This window comes from Ciconia boyciana, chromosome 6, assembly GCF_034638445.1.
Source record: "Ciconia boyciana chromosome 6, ASM3463844v1, whole genome shotgun sequence".
In the NCBI taxonomy this organism is placed as follows: Eukaryota; Metazoa; Chordata; class Aves; order Ciconiiformes; family Ciconiidae; genus Ciconia; species Ciconia boyciana.
The window spans coordinates 68623861-68649039 of record NC_132939.1 but is presented as its reverse complement, the minus strand read 5'-3'; the positions used below and the strand labels follow the sequence as shown (position 1 = coordinate 68649039).

The 25179-nt window shown below is 50.0% G+C and overlaps 2 protein-coding genes across 2 annotated transcripts in view; both read left to right on the top strand.

Moving 5' to 3' along the window:
• GNG2 (G protein subunit gamma 2) overlaps positions 1–6133 on the top strand; it is a 30580-nt gene extending 24447 nt beyond the window's left edge. Inside the window, exons 2-4 of the mRNA XM_072865163.1 lie at positions 775–841; positions 2222–2337; positions 3396–6133. Coding sequence (XP_072721264.1) covers positions 2251–2337; positions 3396–3524 — 216 coding nt within the window. The 5' untranslated portion in view covers positions 775–841; positions 2222–2250 and the 3' untranslated portion in view covers positions 3525–6133. The remainder of the gene's footprint in view (positions 1–774; positions 842–2221; positions 2338–3395) is intronic.
• A 4948-nt stretch (positions 6134–11081) lies between these two features.
• Positions 11082–24937, top strand: RTRAF (RNA transcription, translation and transport factor). The gene is made up of 8 exons (XM_072863614.1): positions 11082–11250; positions 13048–13172; positions 14718–14817; positions 16015–16101; positions 17236–17324; positions 20117–20185; positions 23914–23962; positions 24643–24937. The coding sequence occupies exons 1-8, from the start codon at positions 11190–11192 to the stop codon at positions 24795–24797; spliced, it is 735 nt and encodes a 244-aa protein (XP_072719715.1). The 5' UTR covers positions 11082–11189; the 3' UTR covers positions 24798–24937.
• Positions 24938–25179: the final 242 nt, after the last annotated feature.

Sequence of the window (25179 nt, the reverse complement as noted above, 5' to 3'; positions counted from 1 at the left end):
TACCAGCCCAGTGCCAGCTGCCGTGCCAGAACCGGGCTGGCACCACCACCGCCATCCACTTTGTGGCTTTGCAGGGAGGACTAAAGCAAAAGCAGGAGAGAGGCACCCTGGTAGCCTGCTGCTCAAACACCTCTCCAGCAAAGAAACTGGGGGAGAGCTGAGAAAAAAAACGGTGCGGAAACAGCACGAATGCTTGAGCTAAACCTCAAGCCATGGTGCCGAGCTTTGCCTGACGAGGGCAGACCCGGGCAGGAGCTTGGGCTGTCGGGGACGCTGGGTGGGAGCTGGGCTGCAGCGAAGCAGGGAGGATTTTGGCAGCCTTCCCCGGGGGATGCTTTTTCCGCCCCGCCACGTGCTCTGTGCACCAGACGGTTAAATCGCATGCGGCACTCGGCATCCCCTCTCGCCGTGCATCCTACTGCGTGCTCGGATGTGCCGCGGGTCTCGCCACAAGCCGGGACAGGAACAGCTAAAAGCCTGGCTGCCAGCAGCCCTCGGATAGTCGCCCACTGACTTGAAACCTCTTCCTGTGCTGAAAACCTCGCTGAATGCAAACAAATAATGTCGCTGGGGGCCGTGCTTGGACGGCACGGGAGGGGGGGGGGATACGGAAGGAAACCCACAGCCTTTCTGCCTCCCTGGCGGGGTACGGGACTCGGCGTCTGTGAGGGCTCTGGGTTTCCTGGTGCCATAAATAATGTTCTTCTTGTGTTGACTGGCATCACAGCAACCTAACCTGGCTCTTTTTTTTTTATATATTCTCTTTATTTAAAGGTAGCGAACGGCCAAGAGGAGCAGATCTTCCCCTAGAAGCACAAATCACCGGAGAGACCTGCTGCTGGTAAAAAATAACTCCTCCTCGCGCTCCCCAACGGGCAGGGGGGTGGCTGGGGAGAGGTCTCATCCTGAAACCCTGGCACCTTGCTCAGTGCCAGGTTGCTTTTTTCTGCAGGATGAGCTTCTTTCCAAACATGCTTACATCCCCCAAGACAGGCTTGAGCTGAAGGTGCCCACAGCTTTTCGGTGTCCCCCCTAAAACGCCACGAGCCCCTCATTTTAGGGCTGTGCCATCCTTGTCCCATCAGCGGAGGGGCTGGCGGGGCGGTCGCTGTGCCCTGCTATTGCAGAACATCCCCAAAAGCCCCCCTTTTTCGAGCTCACAGGCAGCCCCGGCCAGGCAGGGACCAGCACAGCACGGCTGTGCCTCCACTGTAAAATACTCGGTGCTTGTGAAAGCGTCGGGGGCTGCCGGAGGAGCTGAACGCTGGGTTTCTGCCCGCCGCTGCCAGAGCTCGCGGCTTTTATAAGGTAACGGAAAAACATCCGTGATCGAGATGGCGTGGACTTAATGAGCGTCCCCCGCCTGCCTGGGGTAGAAATCTTGAGAAACAGGAAACTCCAGCATCCTGTTTAGCATCTCAATGTTCAAGTTGGCAGCAGGGACAAAGCAAGGGAGGCCAAGGGACACCGGCCAAGGGACACCGGACGCAGGCTGGGCACCGGCACAGGGCTGGATGATGTGCCTGGCTCGGGGCAGGGGAACCAGGGGAGCGCGGGGCAGCTCGAGGGGAGCCCGTTCTCCGATTTCCTTTGCCTTGGTGCCACCACAGCCTTTCCTATAACAGCAAAAGCTAAAGTACAGCTCAGCTGGGGTCCTGCTGCTGCAGGCTGCGCTCTAGAAGGTCCCAGTGTCCCCTAAGCATGGCTCATAGGGCATCTCCCGCTCCGGGGACGACGGGGAGGGCGCAGGAGGGTACTGGTGGCAGCGTGTCACTACCCGCATACCCACAAAGGCTGGCGGCTCGCTGCCCTTGTATAAACCCGGGATTAAACACTGGCTGAAATTAGAAAAGTCTCCGCGGGCTCCAAACCATACAACGGTGTCTCGGGTGATGTACACCTCGGTGAACCTATATGGCCACTGGCTTTCCTACCAGCCCAGTGCCGGCTGCCGTGCCGGAACCGGGCTGGCACCACCACCGCCATCCACTTTGTGGCTTTGCAGGGAGGACTGAAAGCAAAAGCAGGAAAGAGGCACCCTGGTAGCCTGCTGCGAAATGCCTGGGTCTGCATCTCCCATCCTCACACCCTCATTCACACAGCTGGGCTCTAACAGCTCCACACGTGCAACCCCAGCCCATCGTTTTGGGGATTTCAGGGCTGGGAGCAGCTCTCCGCCCAGCCCAAGAGTTCACCCCCCTCCGTGTGTTTGTGCCCGCAGCCCATCCGGAGAGCACGCCTGGCCTGCCCATGGCTAGCAACAACACTGCTAGCATAGCGCAAGCCCGCAAGCTGGTGGAGCAGCTAAAGATGGAGGCCAACATCGACAGGATAAAGGTAGCGTGGCTTGGGGGGTCGGCCGCTGGCTCACAGGGGTGCTGCGAGGTGGTGCCTGCTGCCGAGCGGCTGCCAAAAGCACGCCGTGGGAGCCAGGGTGCGATGGCGGGCGGTGTTTATGGAGGATGCTTGTCCAAGGGATCCCCATGGCCGTGGCTGAAGGCAGCGGGAGATGCTCACCCAGAGAAGGCAGCTGGAAGCATCACTGGCCGGGGGTGGGAAGGAGCGTCTCTCCCCGAGGCATCTCACCCTTCTTGGGAACACGTTAAACCCACGCTGTTTGTCACGGTTGCTGTTAAAACTGTCCTTTGGGCGGTGCTCGGTGCTCAGCCTTGAGGTTAGTGGGGAAACTCTGAGAGCGACGTTGTTCTGAGGAGTCTTTCCTACAGAAAGCCCGGTCCTTTCTGGGAGGCATTTCCTCTGCTCTGACTGCTTTTGCTCCACCCCGGGGGAATTGCTGCTTCTGGGCGTGTGAAAGCTCATCGGCTTCGTGCTTCAGATCCCCGGGGATCTGTCTTCTCCACCGAGGTGGTTTTGGATGACAGCTGGTCCCAGGGAGAGAGGCGATCCGGGGCTGGCTGCTGGCTGCAGGCACGTCCGGGCGCTTGCAAGCAAAACCTTGCCTCTCGGGGCCAGGGTGAGCTCCGGCAGCTTGGGAGCTGCCACCGCATCCTGAAAAAATAGCCAAATCAGTGGCTGCAGGCAGCAAACGTTGCTGTAGCAGCTGTGGATGTCCCCGCCGAGGGACGGAGGGGAGAGACAGCGGGGATGCAGCGGTCGGTCCTCACTATGATCAAGTCGGGTGAAGGATGCAGATGGGTTAAGGATGTGAAGGATGCTCACGGGAGCCCGTGTGACAGGCGAGCTTAGAGCCTGGAGGTGAAAAACCAGCCCCACCGGGGACTTGCTGTCGATTCCCCGGCCAGGTCTTTGGCCAGGGTACGATGCTGCATACCCTGGGTTGAGGATGCTGCGAGCCCGGTCCCACCGGCAGCATCTCTCGGGGTGGGATGTCCCCAGCACAGCCTGTCCCTAATGCGGGGCTCCTTCTATTCCAGGTGTCAAAAGCGGCAGCGGACCTGATGGCGTACTGTGAAGCCCACGCCAAGGAGGACCCTTTATTGACCCCCGTCCCGGCCTCAGAAAACCCCTTTAGAGAGAAGAAGTTCTTCTGCGTGATCCTGTAAACCCTCGAGGAGCCTGACCGGCACTCAGGCCACCCTGAACACTGATGTAGAGTTTTTAGGAATGGGGGACGACCTGCTAGTCCGCAGAATTTAAACAAAAATAAGTAAAATACACGGCCTGGAAGCTACAGAGATGTGCATGTTTAAAGAACCTGGCCACCTTTGGGGGAATAAGATGATCTGCATTGCGAGGCAAAAGATCTGAAGTCTGTAGAGTTGCCTAGAAAGAAAAAAAAAAATATGTAAAGAATAAATTTGTGTCACTTTTCTGCTCACAAAATTGTTTGATTGTTCCATATTTAAAGCACCAGAGCTGTGCTGAGCGAAGTAACTGCTAAGGATGTGTATAACCTTCTTGGAATGATATTGTTGATTCCTTTCCAAAAATATTATTTTTTATTTAAGTTGTCAGATATATAGCGACAGGTTAGATGACTATGATGTTACTCGATGTTTGGTCTTGTGCTTTTTCATTTCTGGCAGTAGCGTAGCACAGGGGTTGAGCGGCCCCGCGGCAGGTTAGCGAGGACACTGGCAGCTCCTGCCCGCACCCCACGTGCCGGCAGCTCCATGTTTCTAGCGAACCCCACTTTCTAACCTTTTGTATATGATTAGCTTCGGCTCTGCAAGTAAAAGTGAATCATGTGTCGTGGTTGGTGCTTCATACTCCTGTGACGACGTTCGGTGGTAGTGCATGAGAGTTTAATCTCCGTTCATCCGCTCCAGACTTTTCTTTCCTATCGTTTGACACCACGTGCTGGTAGGAGAAGCTGTAGGGAGGAAACCGAGGCGATTCTGAAAGCAAAGACGACTCCTGCGATGCCTTAGACGTGCCTGAAATACCTCCTGCGTTAGGGTAGGTGCCAGCCCCTGGGCACGGGGGCTCAGGGCGGCCCCCGCCCCAGGCGTCGCGGGGTAGCTAGAAACCCGAAAATCAAAGTCGACCACTTCTTTCCGGGTCTTTCCTCTTCTCCTACACCTCTGTGCCTCTGCCCTCCTTGCTTGGTACCGTCTCCTGCTCTTTCGGCTTCCCGGCAGCATCTCCTCTGCTCGGGGCTGGGCTGGGATGCTGCCCCACGGCGGGATGCTGCCCCACGGCGGGATGCTTCTGCCCCTTCCCACCCTTGCTGGCTCTCCTGTTCCCCCCGCCACGATGGGCAGGGGCAGGGGAGCAGCGTGGGGAGCTGTGGGGCCCCCCCTTCACGGAGGTGCCTGATACCTTGTTTACACGCAGCCTGAGCTCTGCGTCAGCCTGGGGAATTATTCCCAGGTCCGGTTCATCGCCATCAGCGTTTCGGGGGACACCCACCACCTTCTTTTTGGCTCCGCCTGGGTTAATACTTTTGCGGACGCGGCTTGCCTCTCCTTTCCGCTGCTAAACACCTCCCGGCTTTCCTCGCTCATCCACGCTCCTGGGAAACTTTGGGAATCACAACTCGGGGATCTGCCTACAAAATTAGGTGGGTGTCACATAGGGGTTTCAGGGGTCTGCAGTGACCCCGCTAAACCGTAATTCTGCATCAGGTATCAGCTTAAAAATCCCTGTGTATTCAAGAGGGCAATAGTCTTTAGGTACCTTTCAGCAAATCTTTCTAGCCCGTAACAAGTGCATTTTGTTTTTTCTACCTTTTCGTACTCTTTTTCTAGTCTTCTACAGAGAAGACCAGTTGTTCTTACGCTGGACTCAAACCTTTTGGCATCTGGGAACGTTTATACGACGCGAGTAGCCTAGATGGTCCCAGCCCTCCCGCGGTGGCTTTTGCCCCCCCCCCCAACCTCCCGGTTTTGATCTTTTTACTACAGCCCACGTAGCTTTAGGATGAAGGACGGCTGAAGTCGTTTGCTCTGCAGCTGGTTTCGCTCTTGGTGTTACAAGGCAGACGTGTAAATACCCCGTCCCGGGTTTGTCTTTTCTTTTTAATGCTGATTTACCATCACAGAGAGTGAGGCGCAGCCGGTCTGACCCAGGACTCACACCCCAACCCTTCTCAAATGCTGTCATGAAGTGGTTTGTAATAATTTTTGTAACGACTTGCGTCTTTTACAACTCGAATTCTTAATAAATAAACGAAGAAATAAAGCTGCATGAACAGTAACGGGGGGGGCGGAATTTTGAATTAGCCTAAACTACTCATTGAAGGTGTTTTACGTTGCTGGTCTTTATTTTATGTTGGTAGTGGTGTTGACATTGGTGTGCTGCCAGGTATTTCACCCCAGTATTTATATTTACACAGATACGCCTTTGTTAGCCAAGTAGCGATCGCCTGCCAAGATCGTTTCCCCCCCCCTCCTCGCAACAAAAATACCAGTCATGTCTCCATCCCGATGCTGTATTTCCAGCGTGGTATCCAATGACATTCAACTCTACCCCCAGGCTTTTAAAGAAAAATATCTGGAGTACTGGAAAAGGACTTTTCTTTTTTTTTTCTGCCGAGGTTGCTGGTGGCGGGGGCGAGCCCGTCCCTCCGGTGCCAGCCTGCCGCTGCCAGGGTTTTTGGGGAAGAGGGCGGTTGTAAGCGAAAGCCAGCGCGGGGAGGTCGGCGTTGTGATGTAGCGCATCCCCATCCCACGTGGTCTGTGTACTCGTTGGAAATAAAATTTTGGATTTGTTTCAAGCCTTTGGAGACGATGCTCTGTGCTTGCCGGTCCCTGGGGAGGTGGGTTCCCACCCCGGTTGCGGCTGGGTCCCGTTCCCAGCGGGATCAGGGGGTCTCCCCGCCGGGGCGTGGGGTTTGGCAGGAGCTTTCGTGCCCGTCGGCGAGGGAAAGCGAAGCCTCTCTGGGCTTCAGCCCCCAGCCGAGCCGCAGCTTTCTGTTCCCGCAGGATGGGCTGATGCCGGGGGAGATCAGGCCTGTTCCTTGCCCAAAATCACCGTTGCTGAGAGACTGGGAGACACCTGAGAGCTCTGGTTTTGATGTCCACCCCTTCTCCCGCGCTTTCCTCCGTCTCCCATCCCTGGCAGCGAGTACGCTCTCCCCAGTGCCATCTCCAGCTACGGTCTGGCCCCCAGCCCAGAGCAGAATGGCCTCATTTGGGCCCGTTTTGGGGAGGTTCTGAGGGTCTGAGCCCCGTCTTTGCTGCGGTGGGAGGCTGGGGAAGGGGTGACAGAGAGCAGGGCTCTCTCCATGCCCAGCTTGCGCCCGGGCTGCAGCAAGTCTGTGTCCCCCCCCACACCCACCTCCCTTCCCCGGTGCTTAGAAAGGTGCCCTGCTCCCACCAAATTTACCATGCCCTGAATTTTCTCTCTGGTTTTGTAGGGCTCTTGCAGACGAATGATTTCCTGGCTAAGTGGATGGCTGCGGTTTGAAGCTGCTTAGCCAGGAGCTTAGTTTGAAGCTTGCAGGCCAGTAGCTTTTCTCTTCAATAAGAAGCAGTGACCCAAGTGATTCATGTTCTCCCCCGTAAGATGTTTTGGTAGGATTCTGTGTACACCAGCCCTGCTTCATCACCCACTTCACACGGTCATTTCTGCTACTCTGCCTTGAGGACAGGCATCGCTTTTACGCTAACTTCAATGCAGGCGAGAATACCTATACGTAGCGTGTTTCTCAGTAGCACCCACAGATCACAGTGTCTATTCTATCCAGGCACGCATTTTCACGGGCGTTTTGCCAAATACTTGCCTTGGGACTCTTCGAAAAAAGCAATAATGCTAACTCCAAATACTTACATCTTTTCTGAGAGTGAGCTGCTATTAAGATTTCTGGTCACGTCTGGGGCCAGGAGCAAGGCGGCAGCCTGGGTTTTGCAGTGAAACCCATGGCTGCTGAGCCCGGCACCGACACTGTGTAGGTATTCCACTCCTCCGTGCATTAAGGGCATCTCGGCGAGTGGCAAACGTTGCCCACCTCTGGGGAGTCTTTCCAGCACCAGCGGGCTCAACTCTCAGCTCCCCATCCCTTGCCGTGTCCATCGGGCCAGCTTAAAAGAAAAAACATGGGTGTCACTGCGAAGGAGCGAGCCAACTGCCGCTCCCACGATGCCTCGCCTGCTCGGCGTGCCAAGCCGGGCGATGCTCAGCTGTTGCCGTACCTCGCTGGCTCTCCTCCATTTCCAAGGCTTGCTCTGTTTCGTCCTCACTTCCCCAGGCTTCGGCTCCCGAGCCGGCAGCGTCTGCCGAGCCGGAGGAGGTGTGGAGCACCCGGGATGTTGCTCCCTGCGTGCCACGCCGCTGGCCTGCTCCCTGCATGCCCTGACGCTGGCCCTGTATGGCTCGCTGATGAGAATAAACCCGTTTGCACTAATTGCGTTCATTAGATGCAAGCCCATTTTAGATTTCCAGCTTGCAGTGGGAAGAGGAGAAGCACAACCCCTCTTCGCAGCTCCTGGGGATGGCTTTGCCCCAGCGTGTTGCTGCAGGAGGGGTCGGACCCACCAGAGACGGGGAAGAGCCCCAAACCCAGGGCGGAACAGGCTGGGTTAGGAAGGGCGAGGGCTGTCCCGAGGGTGATGAAGGCAGGCGAGGCGGAGGAAGGGTGGAGAGCCCCATCCTGCTACTGGCACGGGACCGTGCCGGCCACCGGCTGTTTTCCCTTCTCGGTGCGTGCGTGGGAATGCAGAGGTGTCACTACCCACACCCACGCAGAGGTTTCACTACCTCCATCTCGGTCACCCTTGCTGGGGTGGACAACGTGTGACGCTTGCGTGGCTGAGGGCACGTGCTCTCAGACGGCCGTACACCCCGGGGACGGTTCCAAGCTCCTTTTAACCACACCAGACTCTCGGTGTCTTTACCGTTCGCTTGCACGTCGCCGCTCCCGCACGTGTCGGCGACACGCCGAAGCGCTCGTGGGCTCCGGCTGCGAAAGCCGAAGGAGGCAGAGCTGGCTCCCTGCCTGCTGCAGGCAGGGTGGGCAGCCCCTGCCCTCCGTTAAACCGCTCCAGGAACGAGCCGGAGGAGATTCGGTGAATGGGAGAGGAATGGTCCTAGAGGGGAAGGGAGGCAGAAGCCCCCCCCGGTTCCTCCCCGGGCGGGGGTTTGTCTCAGCCCCGGGCCACCCCGCCATGGCAGCCCCGCAGGCGGTGGCTGTGCCGGCTGCCAGCTGGAGCGCCGGGAAGGGCTGGCGCAGAGAGAAATGTCAGGATGAATATTGCATCGGCTCATCGCGCTGTCAGCACCACGTCTGCAAAGTGCCACCCAAGCCGGGGAGGGGCGGGGGGGACGGGGGTGGTCTTGCTTCCAACCCTTCTCCAGGCAAAACCACCCAAAAAACCCCCCTTAACCAGGCACCCTTCACCTGCCGCTGGCACTGCGCAGTCCTTTTGCAAGATGCCACCAGAGCAGAAACTTTTCCTGCCCATAAACAACATAAAACCCCTGGAGATGGCCGAAATATATCTGGGAGCAAGAACCCGATGATGAACGGCACCAGCAGCGTTTGCACGGAAAAACGGGTTTAATTGCAAGGGTTTAATTGCAAGGGTTTAATTGCAAGGGTTTAATTGCAAGGGTTTAATTGCAAGCCGCACGTGGCATGGAAAGGAGAGGGGGCTCCGGCTCAGCAGGCAGCCGCGTCCCCTGCCCATCCCTGCCCAGAAACCCCCTTCGCTGCTTCCCGGGAGCACTGCTGAGCCAGCTCCGGGCTGGGGCGGATCTGTGCGAAATCGGGATGATTCACGCAATGAAGACTATAAAAAAGGCCGGGTTTCTAAATTCTGGAGAGCAAATGTCACGCATGCACCGAGAAGGGAAAACAAGTGCCCCTTCTCTGGTGGGTTGGTGTTTTTTCTCCTCCGGAAAGGTCAGTTCTGCTCTTGCCTAATTTCGTGAGGGACTTGTTGGCATCTGCACCGCCACGCTGCAGTGCCACGAGCGTGGCATTAAAAATAGAGCGAATAGGGGTGGAATCACAACCCCCCCCCAAACTCACAGCAAAGCCCCCCCTTGCCCGCCAGCCTCTGACCCCTCATTCCCCGTGGCCATCGCTGCGGCCCCAGGGCATGGCCCAGCGCAGCGGCTGCGGACAACCCACCCCAGGGTTGGGGTGTTTGTGGGGGGCACGGTGGGCACCCCAGGCCAGCCCCCAGCCCCAAGGGCCACCAGAGCGTGCCTAGGGGCAGGGAGTGCCCAGCCCGTCCCGTCCCAGCATGTGGGGCACCGGGCTGGGCCCCCCAAGGACTTTCTACCCCCCAGGTGGTGCCAGGGCGGATGTGGGGCAGGTAAGGCATGGCGGAGGGCCAAGGGGGGGCCCGCGCCCCCCGGCCCCACATGGAGCTCTGGGCAGTGCTGTGGGGCTGCCCCAGTGCTCCCCAGTACAGCCCCGGGCTCCCCAGTGCTGCCCAGGGCCCCCCAGCACAGCCCAGGGCCCCCCAGCACAGCCCAGTGTTCCCCAGTGCTCCCCAGTACAGCTCAATGCTCCCCAGTGCTGCCCAGTACAGCCCAGTGCTCCCCAGTACCGCCCAGTGCTTCCAGTGCTGCCCAGTGCAGCCCAGTGCTCCCCAGTACAGCTCAATGCTCCCCAGTACAGCTCAGTGCTCCCAGTGCTCCCCAGTAGAGCCCAGTGCTCCCAGTGCTGCCCAGTACAGCTCAATGCTCCTCAGTGCTCCCCAGTACAGCCCAGTCCTCCCAGTACAGCCCAGTGCTGCCCAGTGCTCCCCAGTACAGCCCAGTGCTGCCCAGTACAGCCCAGTGCTGCCCAGTGCTCCCCAGTACAGCCCAGCGCTCCCACTGCTCCCCAGTACAGCTCAATGCTCCCCAGTGCTGCCCAGTACAGCCCAGTGCTCCCCAGTACAGCCCAGTGCTCCCAGTGCTGCCCAGTGCTCCCAGTGCCGCCCAGTGCAGCCCAGTGCTCCCAGTACAGCTCAATGCTCCCCAGTACAGCTCAGTGCTCCCAGTGCTCCCCAGTGCTGCCCAGTGCAGCCCAGTGCTCCCAGTACAGCTCAATGCTGCCCAGTACAGCTCAATGCTCCTCAGTGCTCCCCAGTACAGCCCAGTCCTCCCAGTACAGCCCAGTGCTGCCCAGTGCTCCCCAGTACAGCCCAGCGCTCCCACTGCTCCCCAGTACAGCTCAATGCTCCCCAGTGCTGCCCAGTACAGCCCAGTGCTCCCCAGTACAGCCCAGTGCTCCCAGTGCCGCCCAGTGCTCCCAGTACAGCTCAATGCTCCCCAGTACAGCTCAGTGCTCCCAGTGCTGCCCAGTACAGCTCAATGCTCCTCAGTGCTCCCCAGTACAGCCCAGTCCTCCCAGTACAGCCCAGTGCTGCCCAGTGCTCCCCAGTACAGCCCAGCGCTCCCACTGCTCCCCAGTACAGCTCAATGCTCCCCAGTGCTGCCCAGTACAGCCCAGTGCTCCCAGTACAGCGCAGCGCACACCCCACAGCTCCCCACCGCGGGCTGCACAGCGGACCCAGCCCGGCCCTGGCCCCGCCCCCTGCTCTAGTCCCCGCCCCTGCTCTAGGCCCCGCCCCCTGCTCTAGGCCCCGCCCCTGTCGCTGTCCGTCCGCCGTCGTGTCAATAAAGCTGGATGAAGGGCAGCTTCCGTTCCCGGCAGTCCCTTCCGCCCTCTGATTGGTAGCGGAGGCTGCCGCTCGGCGTGCGCTGGCCAATGGGCGTGCAGAGCGCGGGGCAGAGGGTGTTCCTTCCCGTCCGGCCTGTCGGCGCGGCCTGAGCGGGACGAGCGGCTGGGCCCGGCCCTCAGCGCAGGCGCCGCCGGCGGCACCGGCACCATGTTCCGCCGCAAGCTCTCGGCCCTCGACTACCACAACCCGGCCGGCTTCAACTGCAGGGGTGAGGGACTGCGGCGGGGCTCCGCGGGGCCGCTGCACGGCGGCTTCTCCCCCAGTCCCGCCGCTCTCCTCACGCACCGGCGGCGCCTCAGGGCCCCTCTCCGAGGCCGGGGCGGCTCATCCCCCTTCCCGTTGCCATCCCCTCGCCTCAGCGCTTCGGAAACCTCCCGCCCTCCCCCCTGCGGTGTCTCCCGGGCGGGGGGGCGAGGAAGGGAGATTAAGGGGTCTGCTGGGCTCCGAGTGTTAGCGCAGCTCTCTGGGCTCAACGTTTTAGCTGCGTTTGGGGAAAATCCCGAGTTTCCACCGGGAAAACCGGGCCCCCCAGGCATTGCTGTGGTTGTGCGCGGTTCGCTCGGTTTCGGTGGCTCTTTGAGTGTTGTCTAGGAGCAGAGGGAGAGCAGAGACACGATCCGGGGGTAGACAGTGTCCCTGCTGTTCTTGGCCGGCTCTGGTGAAGAGCCTTGGCTGATGAAATGCGAGGGACAGGATTCAGCGTGCCACAGAAAACACCCTCAGCTGCCATGGGTAACCTGTAACCTGCCCTCAGCCCTGGCACCGGCCGTGTCCTGTACACGAAGCAAGGCAGAGACAGCGTGGTGAATAAGAGTAGTCTAGTAACGTGGCTAGAGCTATTTTCTCTTCACCGATACGTATCAATACTTTGATGTTTGGTTTTTGCAACGCTTAACTTTTTTCTTGCTTGAAAGGGCCCTGTAACAAATGTATTTGTCCGGCGTGATCAATTATAAGCTTCAGGTCATCTGTTTAATAGGTTGTCTTTCCTTCAGTGCTTCTGGTAGCTTCTCTTTCAAGAGACGTTGTCTACTGGCATCTCGTTTTGTTGTGGGTCTTAAGTTCCTTATGACATTCCTTTTTTTTCCCTTTAAGGTTCATTTTGTCAGTATAGGAGTTTTAAAAGGTCTTACCAAAAGCTTTCCTTTGCGTGTGTTGTGACCTTGGCTCTGTCTCTTCCAACACGTTCGGTAGAAGTAGAGCACTTGTATCTCTTAGAAGACGCTTTTGAGAAGCAAACCTATCATTCTTGTCCCTGACAGGGAAAATGGTGTGCTTACCCCACTCTGAGATGCAGGAGGGTATTCAGTTCATTAACTCAGGATATTAAAGCTCATCCAATGCCAAAATAAACACAGCTGTTTTTTGAGGGGCCGGTGATACCCCCGAGTTGTGATCTGCTGTGTCCAGAAGTGAATTCTGCTGCTGAAACGCAGGTGCAGGCTAATTGCTTCATCCGGTACGAATATCTTTGTTTGGACCACAGTCTTTGTATTGTGGAATTCCAGCTCCCAAATAACGAGATGTTGGGTCAACAACCAAGAAAAGTTGAGTCAACAGTGAAGGAAGAAAACGTCTTTGCGCAGTCACGAGTTGTGTGTGTTGCTCTTTGGAAGAGACGGGGGGTTACTGCTACGTGTAACATGTTTGTCCAGATAGCAGGGTTAGGAACTGAATTTCTCTGTCATTGTTTTACCTTTCCTTGTTCACGTAATAAGTTATAACTGTATTCCCAATAAAAACAGTCTGTTGGTTGGTGCCTTTTAGTGTAATCAGTCAACCATAGCCAATTCAAAGTGACTTGAAAAAACCCTCAGTGTTGAGTTTTGGTCAGAGGTTGTCCTGGAATACATGATTTTAGTGCTAGAGGTATCTTTCTTTATGGTAAAATATGAAAGCACTCGGGGCACCAGTATTTGTTTGTATGAATTGGGTCATAACTTCAGGGCTTGTTTTTGCCCTTAAGATCTTCGTTAATTCTTGCTTTGTTTATTTCTCCCGACAGATGAAACAGAATTCAGAAACTTTATTGTCTGGCTCGAAGACCAGAAAATCAGACATTACAAGATTGAAGACCGAGGGAATTTAAGAAACATACACAGTGATGACTGGCCCAAATCGTTTGAAAAGGTATTTTGTTGTTCCAAGAGCAATTGTAAATTATAAAGATGTCTTATGTAAATGGCAATTAATAGCTGCTGTAGTTGTTGAATGCAAATTACCCCGAATATTTGTCCTGCCTCTGAACTTTTACATTTCTAGGAATTTAAATGTATTGTTGAAGCCAAACTGTAGGACTTAAGATGGTAGAACTTTTTGTAGGCAATTTTCACTCAGCTGTGTTCTTGCAATAGGAGGCATCCATCCTAATCTTTCTTGCCTGATTTGATTCAGCTCTTGAAGTAGAAAGAAAATTGACTACAAATAAACAGCTTTTTCTGCATTAATGATCCTTATGTACCAAAAGGAAAACAGATTAGGCTGATGTGCTCGTAGGCTTTGCAAGCGTGTGGAAGAAAGCTACTGCAGCTCTTGCTATTTCAGATAGATGATTTTCCACTGCTAGCGCAAAGCATGGCAAGCAGCCCATCGTTTTGTGAGTGAGCTCCTGTGTGCTCGTGAACTTTTTGAGTCACCACAGGGCTGTGGAGCTTTCCCTCTTGGTTCACATTTCCTTTCTCTCAAAACAGTCCTGCGAGGAGCTGAAAATGCTGCTCCGTAATGCTCAGTACCCATTCATCTCACTTTTTTTCCCCTGGAACCGCTGGCCTTGCTCACTGCCCAGGAGGATTGGAGTTGCAGTGCTCGTGCTTTGCAGGAGGGAGCCTAAAGCATTCTAATATCATATAGGTAAATGTACGTGATATTAGAATTACTGGCAGCGGGTACTGTTGTGGTATCAGTGGTATCTTTCTTGGCTTGGCCAGACTGTCCTTCTCTGCATGCCTGCCAGGGGAGCCCTGCCTGCTGGTGCTCTCCAGCCCCTGGTGTCCTTTCCCTCTGTACTGCTGCTGCCGGAGTTGAGACTATGTGGCACTTCTCTCCCTCCAGCAAAGGGGCACAGCAGAATGTCACTATGTCCTGGGCTTTGGGAGTCTTGGCAGCAGGCTGGGCTGGGTCCGGTGTTCTGGCTTCAGAAGAGCAGGGACAGTGTCCCAGCCACGTTTTGTCCTCTCTTGTTGTACACAGTCCCTAAGAAAGGGAAAATTACTTCTTCTGCCCTTCAGAATCCTCTGGTATCAGTATTGTGAAAGCCTTAGGTAACATCATTCCTCGTTCCTGCTTTAGATGGGAAGTTTTTGCTGTAATTTGTTCTCTGTCCTTCTCCTTTCACTTGCCTCCACTTACTGTGTAAAATGAACAGGGAGCAAAGGGGTATTTTGGTTTCTGTGGTTGCAGTCTGACAATGAATAACATGAATGACATTCATTAAAAAGCAGGTGCCATTACTAAATGGCAGACTCGAGTTAGCGGTGGATTGGAGCGCTCTAAAATGTCTCAGATGGATCAGATGCCACGGCAGGACATCTCACAATGATGCTTCTTGTTAATAACTGTCTTGTAACAACTGTGAGGTCTGTGGGAAAGTGACTGTTTACAAAACAGTTCTGTGCTCCTAGCTAATTCATACGGGTCAATAACATCTATTTGTTTTCTCCTCTTTCTACTCCGCAGTATATGAAAGATGTAAACTGTCCTTTCAAAATACAAGAACGACAAGAAACGGTGGACTGGCTTCTTGGCTTAGCTGTTAGGCTCGAGTATGGAGATAATGGTATGCGTGAATGTATTTAATATTTCAAAATGGCAGGGAAATGTGTTTTTCTATTTAATAAGTATTTTGTCAGCTTAAGACAATGTCAAAAGTATAGCTTATTTTCTTGAAAATATATATATATAATTTCATCTGCTTGGTTTTGCACCATATTCAGATGTGAACTGTTTCTCTTCAGCTCCCATGGGACGGTGCAGTAGCATACTTGAAATTATTACTTTATTTCTGGATATACCAAAACCCATTGTATATATTTATACCCTTCTCCCTGTGGGATTGCCTTTATGAGAACTCACTCTAAAGTGTATTAAATGCATTTTCTTCAGTACTACATTTATTCAAGTAAGATATTCTTAGACCCTTGTTTCACAGGGAGTAGATCCTGAACCCTTGGGAACTAGGGCAAGGTTATGAAAAAGTTAAGCTGAATCTCAACAGTCGGCAGCAGTTTCACTTCCTTATAGTGAGACTGCGTATACAAATGTAATTACTGGCGGCGAACATAATAATAGTCAAAGTACTGTTTTCCATTCCCTTTAATTCCTGCAGGGCTGAGCTCTGCCCAAGACAAGGATGGGATATAAATACTTGCAGTCCCTCGTGCTGGAGACAGTGAGCTGCCTGTGACTCAGGGGTACATGAAGGTGGAGGAGCCAGGAGGTCCCATCCTCAAAAGGCTTGAAAAACCCCTGTGTGCATTGCAGATGAATGCTGCAGCAAAGCCTTCACTGGAAAAGTTGTACTCGCTGATCAGAACCAACCTCAATCTGTAGTTCTTGAGCCCTGCCTATGCTGCTGATTGAGGCAAAGGGCCAATGCTAGTTGAATTGATGGATTTTTTAAAAGTACTAGAACTGTAAGGTGCAGCTTGTTCAGCCTTCTGGGATGAAGACTGCAGGAAGAGCCTCAATCAAGAGCATAATGCCTTACGTAAGCGTGAAGCATGCTCTGCTGCTCTTGGATAGCACATAAGCTCTCTGCAGATGGGAGCTGTTAGGGTAACTCACCAGAATGGTGGCCTTTGGGGACCTTAGTAGGGAGCTCCAACACATCAGTGTGTAAGCCCAGAAGGCTCTCGGGCAATTCCCACACCCCGAAAGTATGGCTATAGCAAACTACAGCTCGGCGCTAAACTTTTAACTAGTTATTTTTGTCGTTAGCTCTAATGGTGTTCATGTTTGCTTCTTAATTTAACAGCTGATAAGTATAAGGATTCTACCCCTGATGGTGCTAAAAATACTGACAATACAGCAAAAAATGCAGAGCCGCTGATTAACTTGGATGGTAAGTGTGCAGCAACCTACTGTACGGATGCATCATAAGTGAATGTGTTCCGTGGCCTGTGTGGTGTTCTTCAGATTTTAAGTTATTATAATACTGTGATACATACAACTTTTTAAAGCCCCATTTAAAGCTTTAGGAATGCAGGGTTTATATATTATTTTACTGCTGGCTCAAACTGCCTCTCTGTGAACGATGTTTTGAGTGACTTTCTGAGTTGCTTGCACTTGTCTGTATTCCTACTAAAGGAAGGAGGAGCTGCTGCATGTGAATCCCAGGTATCTGGATGTGCACTCATGCAGAGCTTTTCCCGTTGGGAAAAAGGGGAAGGGCAGAGGGGAGAATCTTTCCCAGCAGAACAAGGTGCCCAGAGAATTGATCAGATATGAATAAGTTGGGAGGGCTCTTATCAGGCAGTGAGGAAGCAGCTGAAGGGTATTTACCTTAAGAGCTTTGCAGAGAGCTCTATAAAACATGAGTACTTACTGTGGGTTAGGGTGAAAAAGCAAGATACCTTTTGACTACAGACTCTAAGAAACCTTTAAGAAAAAAAAAAAGCTAAGGAAACATGATGGCAGACTGTTTACTTCAATACTGTCACATATTGCATGTTGGTTTGGTCTTCCCCAGCTGTACCTCTCATAATAATTTCAGGTTTTTTTACTGCTAGGCACATTCACAATAAAAGGAAGTGGTGGAAAATAGCTACTAAAATTAGCCCTAAATCCCCCAAGTCTTCTCCCGTTGCTCCTTCTACAAAAAGATAGCTAGAAATTGGTCCTGTCCTCACCCAGCAGGCACGGTTCTGCTCTGCAGAGATAAAGATTTATAAAAGAGAATACGTTTGTCTAATTTAAAGGCTTAACACAAGTTTCCTGTGCGGTAGGACATATGCAATGCGTTTGGCATTGCAAACTGTGCTGTTTGTGCTTGGACGGTGGTCTGCAACCTGGTTACGAAGCCTAATGCACACTTTGACTGCTTTGTAGCTAGACTAAGTGGTTGCTCGCTGCTGTGTATCCATGGCCATGCCCACACCTGAGAGCGATCCGATACTGTGGAGTCAGGAAGCCAATTCTGTCTTTTGGAGCCAGTTAAACTAGCATATATTTTTAATGATGATGGTTATTTTTACAGTGAATAATCCTGATTTCAAGGCTGGAGTGATGGCTTTAGCTAATCTGCTTCAAATTCAGCGACATGATGATTACTTGGTAATGCTTAAGGTGAGTTTCACAGTTTTAAGATCTCCTTTCTTCCTTCTTTTCCCCGGTGGCTGGTAGGCGTATAATAGCTTGTGGTGCACAGTTACTGATAACTGTGACTTTTTAGGCACAACTAGAAAGTAAAACTAATCCTGTGTGTGCCTTTTAAAGCAGATAAGAACTCAGAATTTAAACCAGGGAAATTAATGCAGGGATAATTATCTTGGTAAACAGTTCAGTTGTAGCTGAGTTCCTGGAATTCCAACACTGAGAACTGTTGTTCAGAATTTGAAGTGCTCTAGGCTAGCTGAAGTACTGCTTTATGTGTTTTTAATGAACCTCAGAAATATTGAGGAATACACTCAAAGGAGAAGGTTGTATTCTAGTGCTAGAAATTAAAAGAGAAACTTGAAAAAGAGAGGCTAAGTGATGCAAAGGATGTTTTAAAACAAACAACCTAGGGAGGAACCCCAGTTAAAAGCTACCTCCTCCTGACTTTTGGTCCTGTGAACTGTTTACTCCTTGTCATTACTAAAGTCAGTTTAATTTAGTCTTGACAACTAATCATGGCTTCTAAATGCAGTAAGCAGGCTAATTAATTTTCTAAAGCATCTTTTTTATGACTTTGAGAAATTTTGTGACTTAGGGGTGGAACTCTAGTTATCTGTAAATTTTGGGTTGAACCTGTACTGTATTCTTTAGGTACTGTATTTAACTGAGGCTGTAACAATCCTGAGTTCCTACTTGATCATGTCATAACATGGAAATAAGCTTAGTTTTGTTTGGCACCAAAATAAACTAATTTCACTGGAAAAAAAAAAGGTCCATTCATTATAGTAGCTGGGGTATTTGCTAACCTTATTTTGGAGAAACTAAATGCTGTGGGTATTGAAGTTTATATAGTGTGCATTACTCTGTAACGGGTATATGTGAACAGTATTATCATGTTTGCTTGCTTTCCTAAGGAATTAATGGCTTGCAGTTATCCCATCAACCATTTTCTCCTTCTCTCCAGTATGGTATCCTCCTTGGCCTCCCCAAAATAGCCTTTGAACCCTTCACCAATCTTTAAAGAGCGGTGGAGATCTCATATATCAAACCCCCACCCAAAAAAAAACCCAAACCCTACAAAAAACAGTGAAGAGGGATATCGGGTAGAGAGAGAAGAGACCCTGTGAATGGTGATGTTGAGGATCCACAACCTGAGCTCAGCCCTTACTAGACAGAGTTCCTTCAAGTTGTCTTATAGGATTGTCTCAAGGCTAGCAAACTTTATGTGGGTTCACCTAATTTGGTACTAAGAACTCAAAAAGAATGCAGAATGTGTTTTCTGCATAAAAGTATTTACATTTCTGTCACTATTTCCACATTTCTTATCTCACTCTTTTTCGGACAGAAGTGGTTGGACAAAACCACCAGGCTGAATTTTCTTGCTTTTAATTACAGTGAGAACAGATTCCTACAATGGCAATTCATGTTACATGAACAGCAGCAATGCTAGTTTTCAGGGTTTCATGGGTTTATTTAGAATATTATTCAGGGTTTATTTAGAATGCGTCAGTGAAACTCTTAATTCTGTGCCACAATGAGCAGGTTTGCAGCACACATGCAGAGAAGTTACGATCCCTAATTCAAGCTTGGACGCTCTGGAATGGATGCTTAGGGAAGGCCAAAGGGTGCAAGTGTGCCACAGACATCTGGCCAGACCTTGGCCAGAGTGAGCAGAGAGATACTTGGAGTCCCATTTTATTAATTTGAATCTGGCAAGTTGATCAGAAGGCGTCTATGTAACACAGTTGGATATCCTTTTTTCTAATGCAAAAGGCACTCAAAATTCTCTAATACAAGGTCTGGCTTCACTGCTGGAATTTAAAGTTAAACTCCTCATCAAATCGCTCTTTTGTCCAGGCTACTCCCTTCAGTTAGAAAGACTTTTAGAAAGTATTCAGTGCCAACTTTCTAGTATTATCTCAACTTTAATCATGACCAAAACCGGGAGAAATCTTGGGGGAGAAACATGAAGCAGTAAGACTGCTTCTGTCACATTTGGCTACTCATCAGGGAAAGTCTGAGGAATGTGTTTGACAGACCCAGTTCTTTCTGGTGGAAGCCTGCCTGCACAGTATTCCTTCAGTTATTTTTAGAGGCATTTACAGCTGTAGGTATCAGTAACTGATAGCTCCGATACGATTTTGTGCTATGTACTGGAGCCAGTAAAAACAGATGAGCAGCAGGATTGTTAAAATGAAGGCTGTTCTTGTTCCTGTGTCTAAAAGTAATTCCTTTCTGCTCTCAGTCTTTTTAAAACCTGGGTGGGTAGCCTTGCTTCAGGTTTCTCTGCATGCGGAAGATGGTTCAGCACCTACTAAAAGATGCCGACAGCAGGAATTCCTTCCTGAAGAAGCTGTATTGCTGCAGCATTAAAGGTGTGCCATCTCAGAAACATAAAAATGGTGCTGCTGCTTTGGGATTGTGATCAAGTCGTTCTGGGAATCGCAAGCTTTCTTGACTGTCCCTGGTACTTTGCAGTTTCTGGCCCAGCAATGGCTGAAATTAAGTGTAAAGTCCTTGTCTCTTCTAGTTAAGCTGCCTTCCCGCAGCCCAAGAGACTACACCTGTGTAAGACACTGCTTGCAAAGAATAGTGCTGTTTGGAAAGGTTTAAGGTCTGAAAGAGTCTTCCAAAACGTCTTTCACAAAACAGAGGGTTTGAGGTTATGCTAGGTTATGATGTTGGCTCCTTTTCCCTTGGAATTGCTGAGAAATGCATCAAGACATAAATTAATTACTCTTGCCTTTAAATGTTTCTCCTAGGCAATTCGCATTTTGGTTCAAGAGCGCTTGACACAGGAGGCGATAGCGAAGGCCAGTCAGTCCAAGGAGGTTTGTATATACACTGCATAAGTCTAGCGTTAATTATTCCATATTGAGTAAAGAAGTGTAGGCATAAATGTCTGCCATCTCAGTCAAAACCGGTGCTGTGGAAATACCTCACTTAGGAGGGTGGTGGAAACTTGCTTTATCTTCACCATGCTGAGTCTAAAAGACCCAGAGGATTATGGAGAGTACACAAAGCTCTCTTTGTTTTGGTTGAATACAAATATGATATATGATAAACCTGTATGATATATCATATAGCTGTTCTCCTATCTTCGTATTTGCTAGAGGATTACGCTTACTGTTCAGTGCAGCAGGCCTACAGTATGAGAAGAAAAGTGTGACCTGCCTTTTCCTTGGAATTGGCAGCGTTGGCTGCGTAAAGAGGTTGAAACATTCCTTGTATGGAGTGTTTTGCTTCGTATGTACACCTCGTATGTGTTTAAGGAACGGGATGTTGGACATCCAACTCCTCCCTCGCCCCTTTCCCCAAAAAAGAGAAATGGTGAAGGAAACATCTGCACTTAAACCTCAGATTTTGCAGAATTATTTCCTAACCACAAGCTGTCTGTAAGATGTTCCAGGGGATGACTGTGGTTTTTCAGATTGTCGTTTCTTAAACATCCCAGTTCTCCAGCTCTGCTCTCCAGCGTTTGGCGCGGCAGCTGCTGGCATTGGGTCTCGGGCGCAGCCAGGGAAGTCAGCCTCTCTTGCCCTGCAGGTGTATGTTTAGAAGTGTCCCTGCTAAAGCGACTGGATCTCGTCAAAGAGCGCAAGTCCCTTCATCTTTTCTGGCAGCTGCTCAGAACAGTCCATGCTTTATTTATTATCACAACACTGCTTATGCTGTTTACTAAGTGGCAATCGCAGGTGCTTGGCGTTGCAGTGTGGTAATTGCCAAAAGCAGTGGAAGAGAAAATCAAAGCTTTGGTCTTGTATATCCATAAAACTGTTAAAAGAGCAGGAAAATACGAAAGCAGCTGAGACTGCTGTATTCATTTTAGGTTCTATAACTAATGTTAATAAAAAGCTGCTTTTAGTTGTTTACATAGCTGCGCAACGGACATGCAGGGATCAAAATGGGATTTTCTGTGTGTTTGGCAGAACTAGCTTCTTGGAGGAACAGTGAATTTTTTTTAATGACAAAGAATTGTTTATATTCGATAGGTCTTCAAAGCGTGGTCAGGTCTTAGGTTGAAATGTCATTGTGTTGCTGAATGTGATACATGTCACTGGGAGCGTATTCTCATCAGGAATGCTAAATTTCAAGTGAGATGGAGAAAAGGCAGGGGGTTGGAGACAGGAAAACAGCTTTATCTGTGCCAGCAGCAATCATCAACATCGTAATGTACCAGATGAATGAAGAAAATATCTTAAAAGCAGAGGGGATGGCTGGGTTGTGGGATAGAAGGAGAGGAAAAATAAACCTCTGCTTCTGATTTTGGCTGGCTTGTTAATGGCCATAATACTAGGCCGTGACACGTTGTATATTAAGCCCTGTCCCTGGAAACAGGTTATAAATTTCTGACTGCTGCATGGCAGACGACTTAATATACAAAATGTCATGAGTTGCATTCTTGGCAATATCAAGATAGAGTGGAGAAAAGGTGAAATAGATACATATCCTTCAGTCAGAGAACATTTCTGTAGGAGGCCTGTGCTGAGGACTCTTATACTGCTGCGCTTGTGGTTTAAATGTATCAAATAAAATGAGATTTATCTTGTTGGGTTGTCAAGGTATGGTTTTCAAGGTAAGACATGACACTTTATTAAATTTTTTTTAGATTATATTTTGAATGCCTGGCAATTCACCATACTGGGTGTCTAGACAGGACTCAGATTTATACTGACAGACTCGTAGGCTGTCCCTTCTGGGCTGTCCTTGCCTGATGAGTGCATCCTAAGTAGGATGAAGTACAACAAATGCCCTTCAGGATCACTTTAAGGATGCTCCCAAAGGCTATACCTGGGGCATACTTGAAAGCACAACAAAGCGGGTACATTTTGCCCCTACTCTGAAATCTGGAAGCTTTTTTATTTTCCTCGCACTCCCAGGGAATCTATTTTTACTGTTGACACTTCCAGTTACAGGGGAGATGGCTGCAGTGGTCAAGCCCGTTGCAAGTGTTTTGTGCAGCATTTTTAAATTAAATTTTTGAGGAACGAGGCTGTGAAATTAAGTAGTTTGTGTAGTTACAGATTTAAAGGTGCTCTTCATTTCTCTCCCTGTTTGAAGCTGCTGTGCAAATGAGCACGACCTTGTTGTAGTTGTAGCAGCAGTGGGTGCCTGTACAGCCCAGCGCCTGCTACGAGACCACTGCAATGAGGCTTGGGAAAGGCCAGTCTACTGCTCTGTCAAAGACAGCTTCCACCAGCTGAAAAGGAGCTGACATACAGGGGGTGGTGGGAGGAAGGCAGGGTAAGTAGTGCTACGCTACCAGGGTGTCTCAAAAGACCCCCTCTGAAGGTGCCGCTGTGGTCACTCAGCGTTGGAGGTGCCTGGAATGGCCCTGGGGAGTTCGTCCACAAAGAACTGACCCAACCAATGTTCTGCTGCTCATGTGGCTCTGAGAACGTACTGGAGTGGCAATGAGGTCTTCACAGCCTTAAGTATAAACCTGATTTCTTAAAACGTAGATGTATGAAGTCTGGTATCACTAGAGTCTCTTTGAAGTGGCATTCTTAACAAGCTGTTTAAATTTTAACAATGCAGATGTATTTTTAAGATTGCGGTTGAACATCCATTTTACTGTGAAGGCCATGGAAAAGAACCACTTCTTAACATGGGGTATTAGAGTTAGTTTCAGTCAGCATTTTATATTTAGTTTGTGTTGTTTTGATCACCTCAGAATTTTTTTACATGTATATAAAAGCCTTTAAAATAAATCCTCGCTGTTGAGAAGGTTTACAACCCCATCATTGTAGAAACTAATGGTACTGAACTTGAATGTTTTTGTTGTGCAAGGCAAATGTTGAAAAAAGTTACAGAGGTAGTAAAAGCAAATTCTAAGATTTGCACTGTTTAAATCTAATTTTACGTGCACGTTGAAACATGGTGATTGATTGTTTAGCATGACCACTCCTCCACAGCTGGGGAGGGTAAAGGAAAGAGAGCAATGCTTATAAATGACCAGTAATAAAACTTTTCCTTGTACTGTCTTACTAGAGCAAGCAGTTAAAAAATTGAATGCTTAGCTTTATTCCTAAGCTTAACACTTGAGAAAATGCTTCTGGGGATGTTGGTGGAGGTTGCAAGTTCAGTGCTTGAGAAACTCATTTGATTACAGAGAATTTTTACAACTCTTTCAAATCAGCCAGTGCTTTGAAAACCGGCAGCTGTTTAAAGGCAATAATTTTTAAGAAAGCCTAGGTTGTGCATGCTTTTTGTTTGTCCGGGTAGCGATGTTGCTGGGCTGGGTGTTCTCTCGCAGTACTGTTAGCCTTTTAAGGATTGAATGTGGGCAGTGTGTATCCAATGGGGTTCGCTTGACAAGTAGGGGGATTATTAAGCGTGAAGGTTTTTCTTTATTAATACTCTGGGTCTGATGTTTCAGGGCACAAAGGCACTCGTGTGTAATCAAGCGTGATGACTTTTCGGAGTTGTCACACGTGTCTATATAAGCAAAACTCAAGTGTCTCCTCTGGAGCTCCCTGCTGTAGTACTTGATCTTATTTTCCAAACATGCAAAATGACATTTCTAATTATATTGGAACATGTTTTTTTCTTTTCAAAGGGTTTGCCTGTTGCTTTAGAAAAGCACATTCTTGGTTTTGACACAGGAGGTAAGCAGTCCTCTTAATGTTACTTCTAAATAGGGATGTTTGCCTTTGACAAAGTATATTACTGTCAAATATGTAGCTAATGCGTACATTGTTATTTATGAGCACTCCTGAGCATTTTGTTGTGGAACAGAAAAGCATAAATCTTAGCTGTGGAGTGTGTTGTTTCAGAGTAATGTTTAAATAACGGCTTTGAATGGCAGCCACGTTTGCAAGCGGAAGGAATGCTGCATCTCGCTACTGTTGTCTTGTAAATCTTGCTTCTACCAGCAGAGGACCTGTGCTTCTTCCATCTGTGTTAGCTGCATAATTTACCTAAAATCTAATCGGAGGCAGTGCAAGTTGCCATGACCTGATAGCTTATTTTGTAAACAATAGCCAGATGACCTGGGACTCCAGTCATCTGGCTTCACTCTTGCCCCACGTCCACCTAAATTACTACTCGGAATGCTTCCTACTGACCCGCCTTGGCCGCAGGTTACTGCCAGGGCTGCAGGAAGCTGAGCGAGGTTTTGCAGAGCACCCTGTCCCTCTCTAGCAGCAGGGAAAGTTGTTCCCTATTTCAAGTATGAAAACCACAAGCATGAATGATGCGCAGAGCATTGACTTAGATGAAAGCTTTTCTTAAGACCTTCATGTCAGATGAAAATGCTTGATACGACTTCTTTCTGCATCTCGCCCAGATGCTGTTCTCAATGAAGCTGCCCAGATTCTCCGACTGCTGCATATAGAGGAGCTCCGAGAGCTGCAAACAAAAATTAACGAAGCCATTGTAGCAGTTCAGGCCATTATTGCTGATCCCAAGACGGACCACAGACTGGGGAAAGTCGGGAGATGAACAGATAAAAGCTTTTAGTCTCTTGCCTACTTAGTACAATTAGGAACCACGTACGACTCTGTACAACTCTGGCATGCAGTTTGAAATGGTATTATTTTACTGTTTTGAAAGAAAACAGGAAACTGAATTCTGACTTCTAATGAATGATCATTTTTCTTTAAATAAATGAAGTTGGGGAAAGTAGACAAATTGTTCTGATTTAGCTCTGAGTTGGCAAAAAGGACTTTTTCATTGTGTTTGGCTTTGTGTTGAGAAGGGGGTGTTACAGAAAGGCTCTGCAGATTCCTCTGAGGTCCTGCCATGTGAACAGCTCGCTCCTGGCTTGCTTGCTGCTTCTCCACAGTCTACCCTACCACTGAAATATTTAAAAACTAAATCCGAA

What these genes read in the sequence shown, in the direction of transcription:
- RTRAF (XM_072863614.1), top strand. Translation starts at nt 11,190, where the DNA reads ATGTTCCGCCGCAAGCTCTCGGCCCTCGACTACCACAACCCGGCCGGC. An exon ending in GCTCGAGTATGGAGATAATG is followed by an intron (nt 14,818 to 16,014) that starts GTATGCGTGAAT and finishes TTAATTTAACAG; the next exon opens with CTGATAAGTATAAGGATTCT. An exon ending in ATTACTTGGTAATGCTTAAG is followed by an intron (nt 17,325 to 20,116) that starts GTGAGTTTCACA and finishes TGTTTCTCCTAG; the next exon opens with GCAATTCGCATTTTGGTTCA.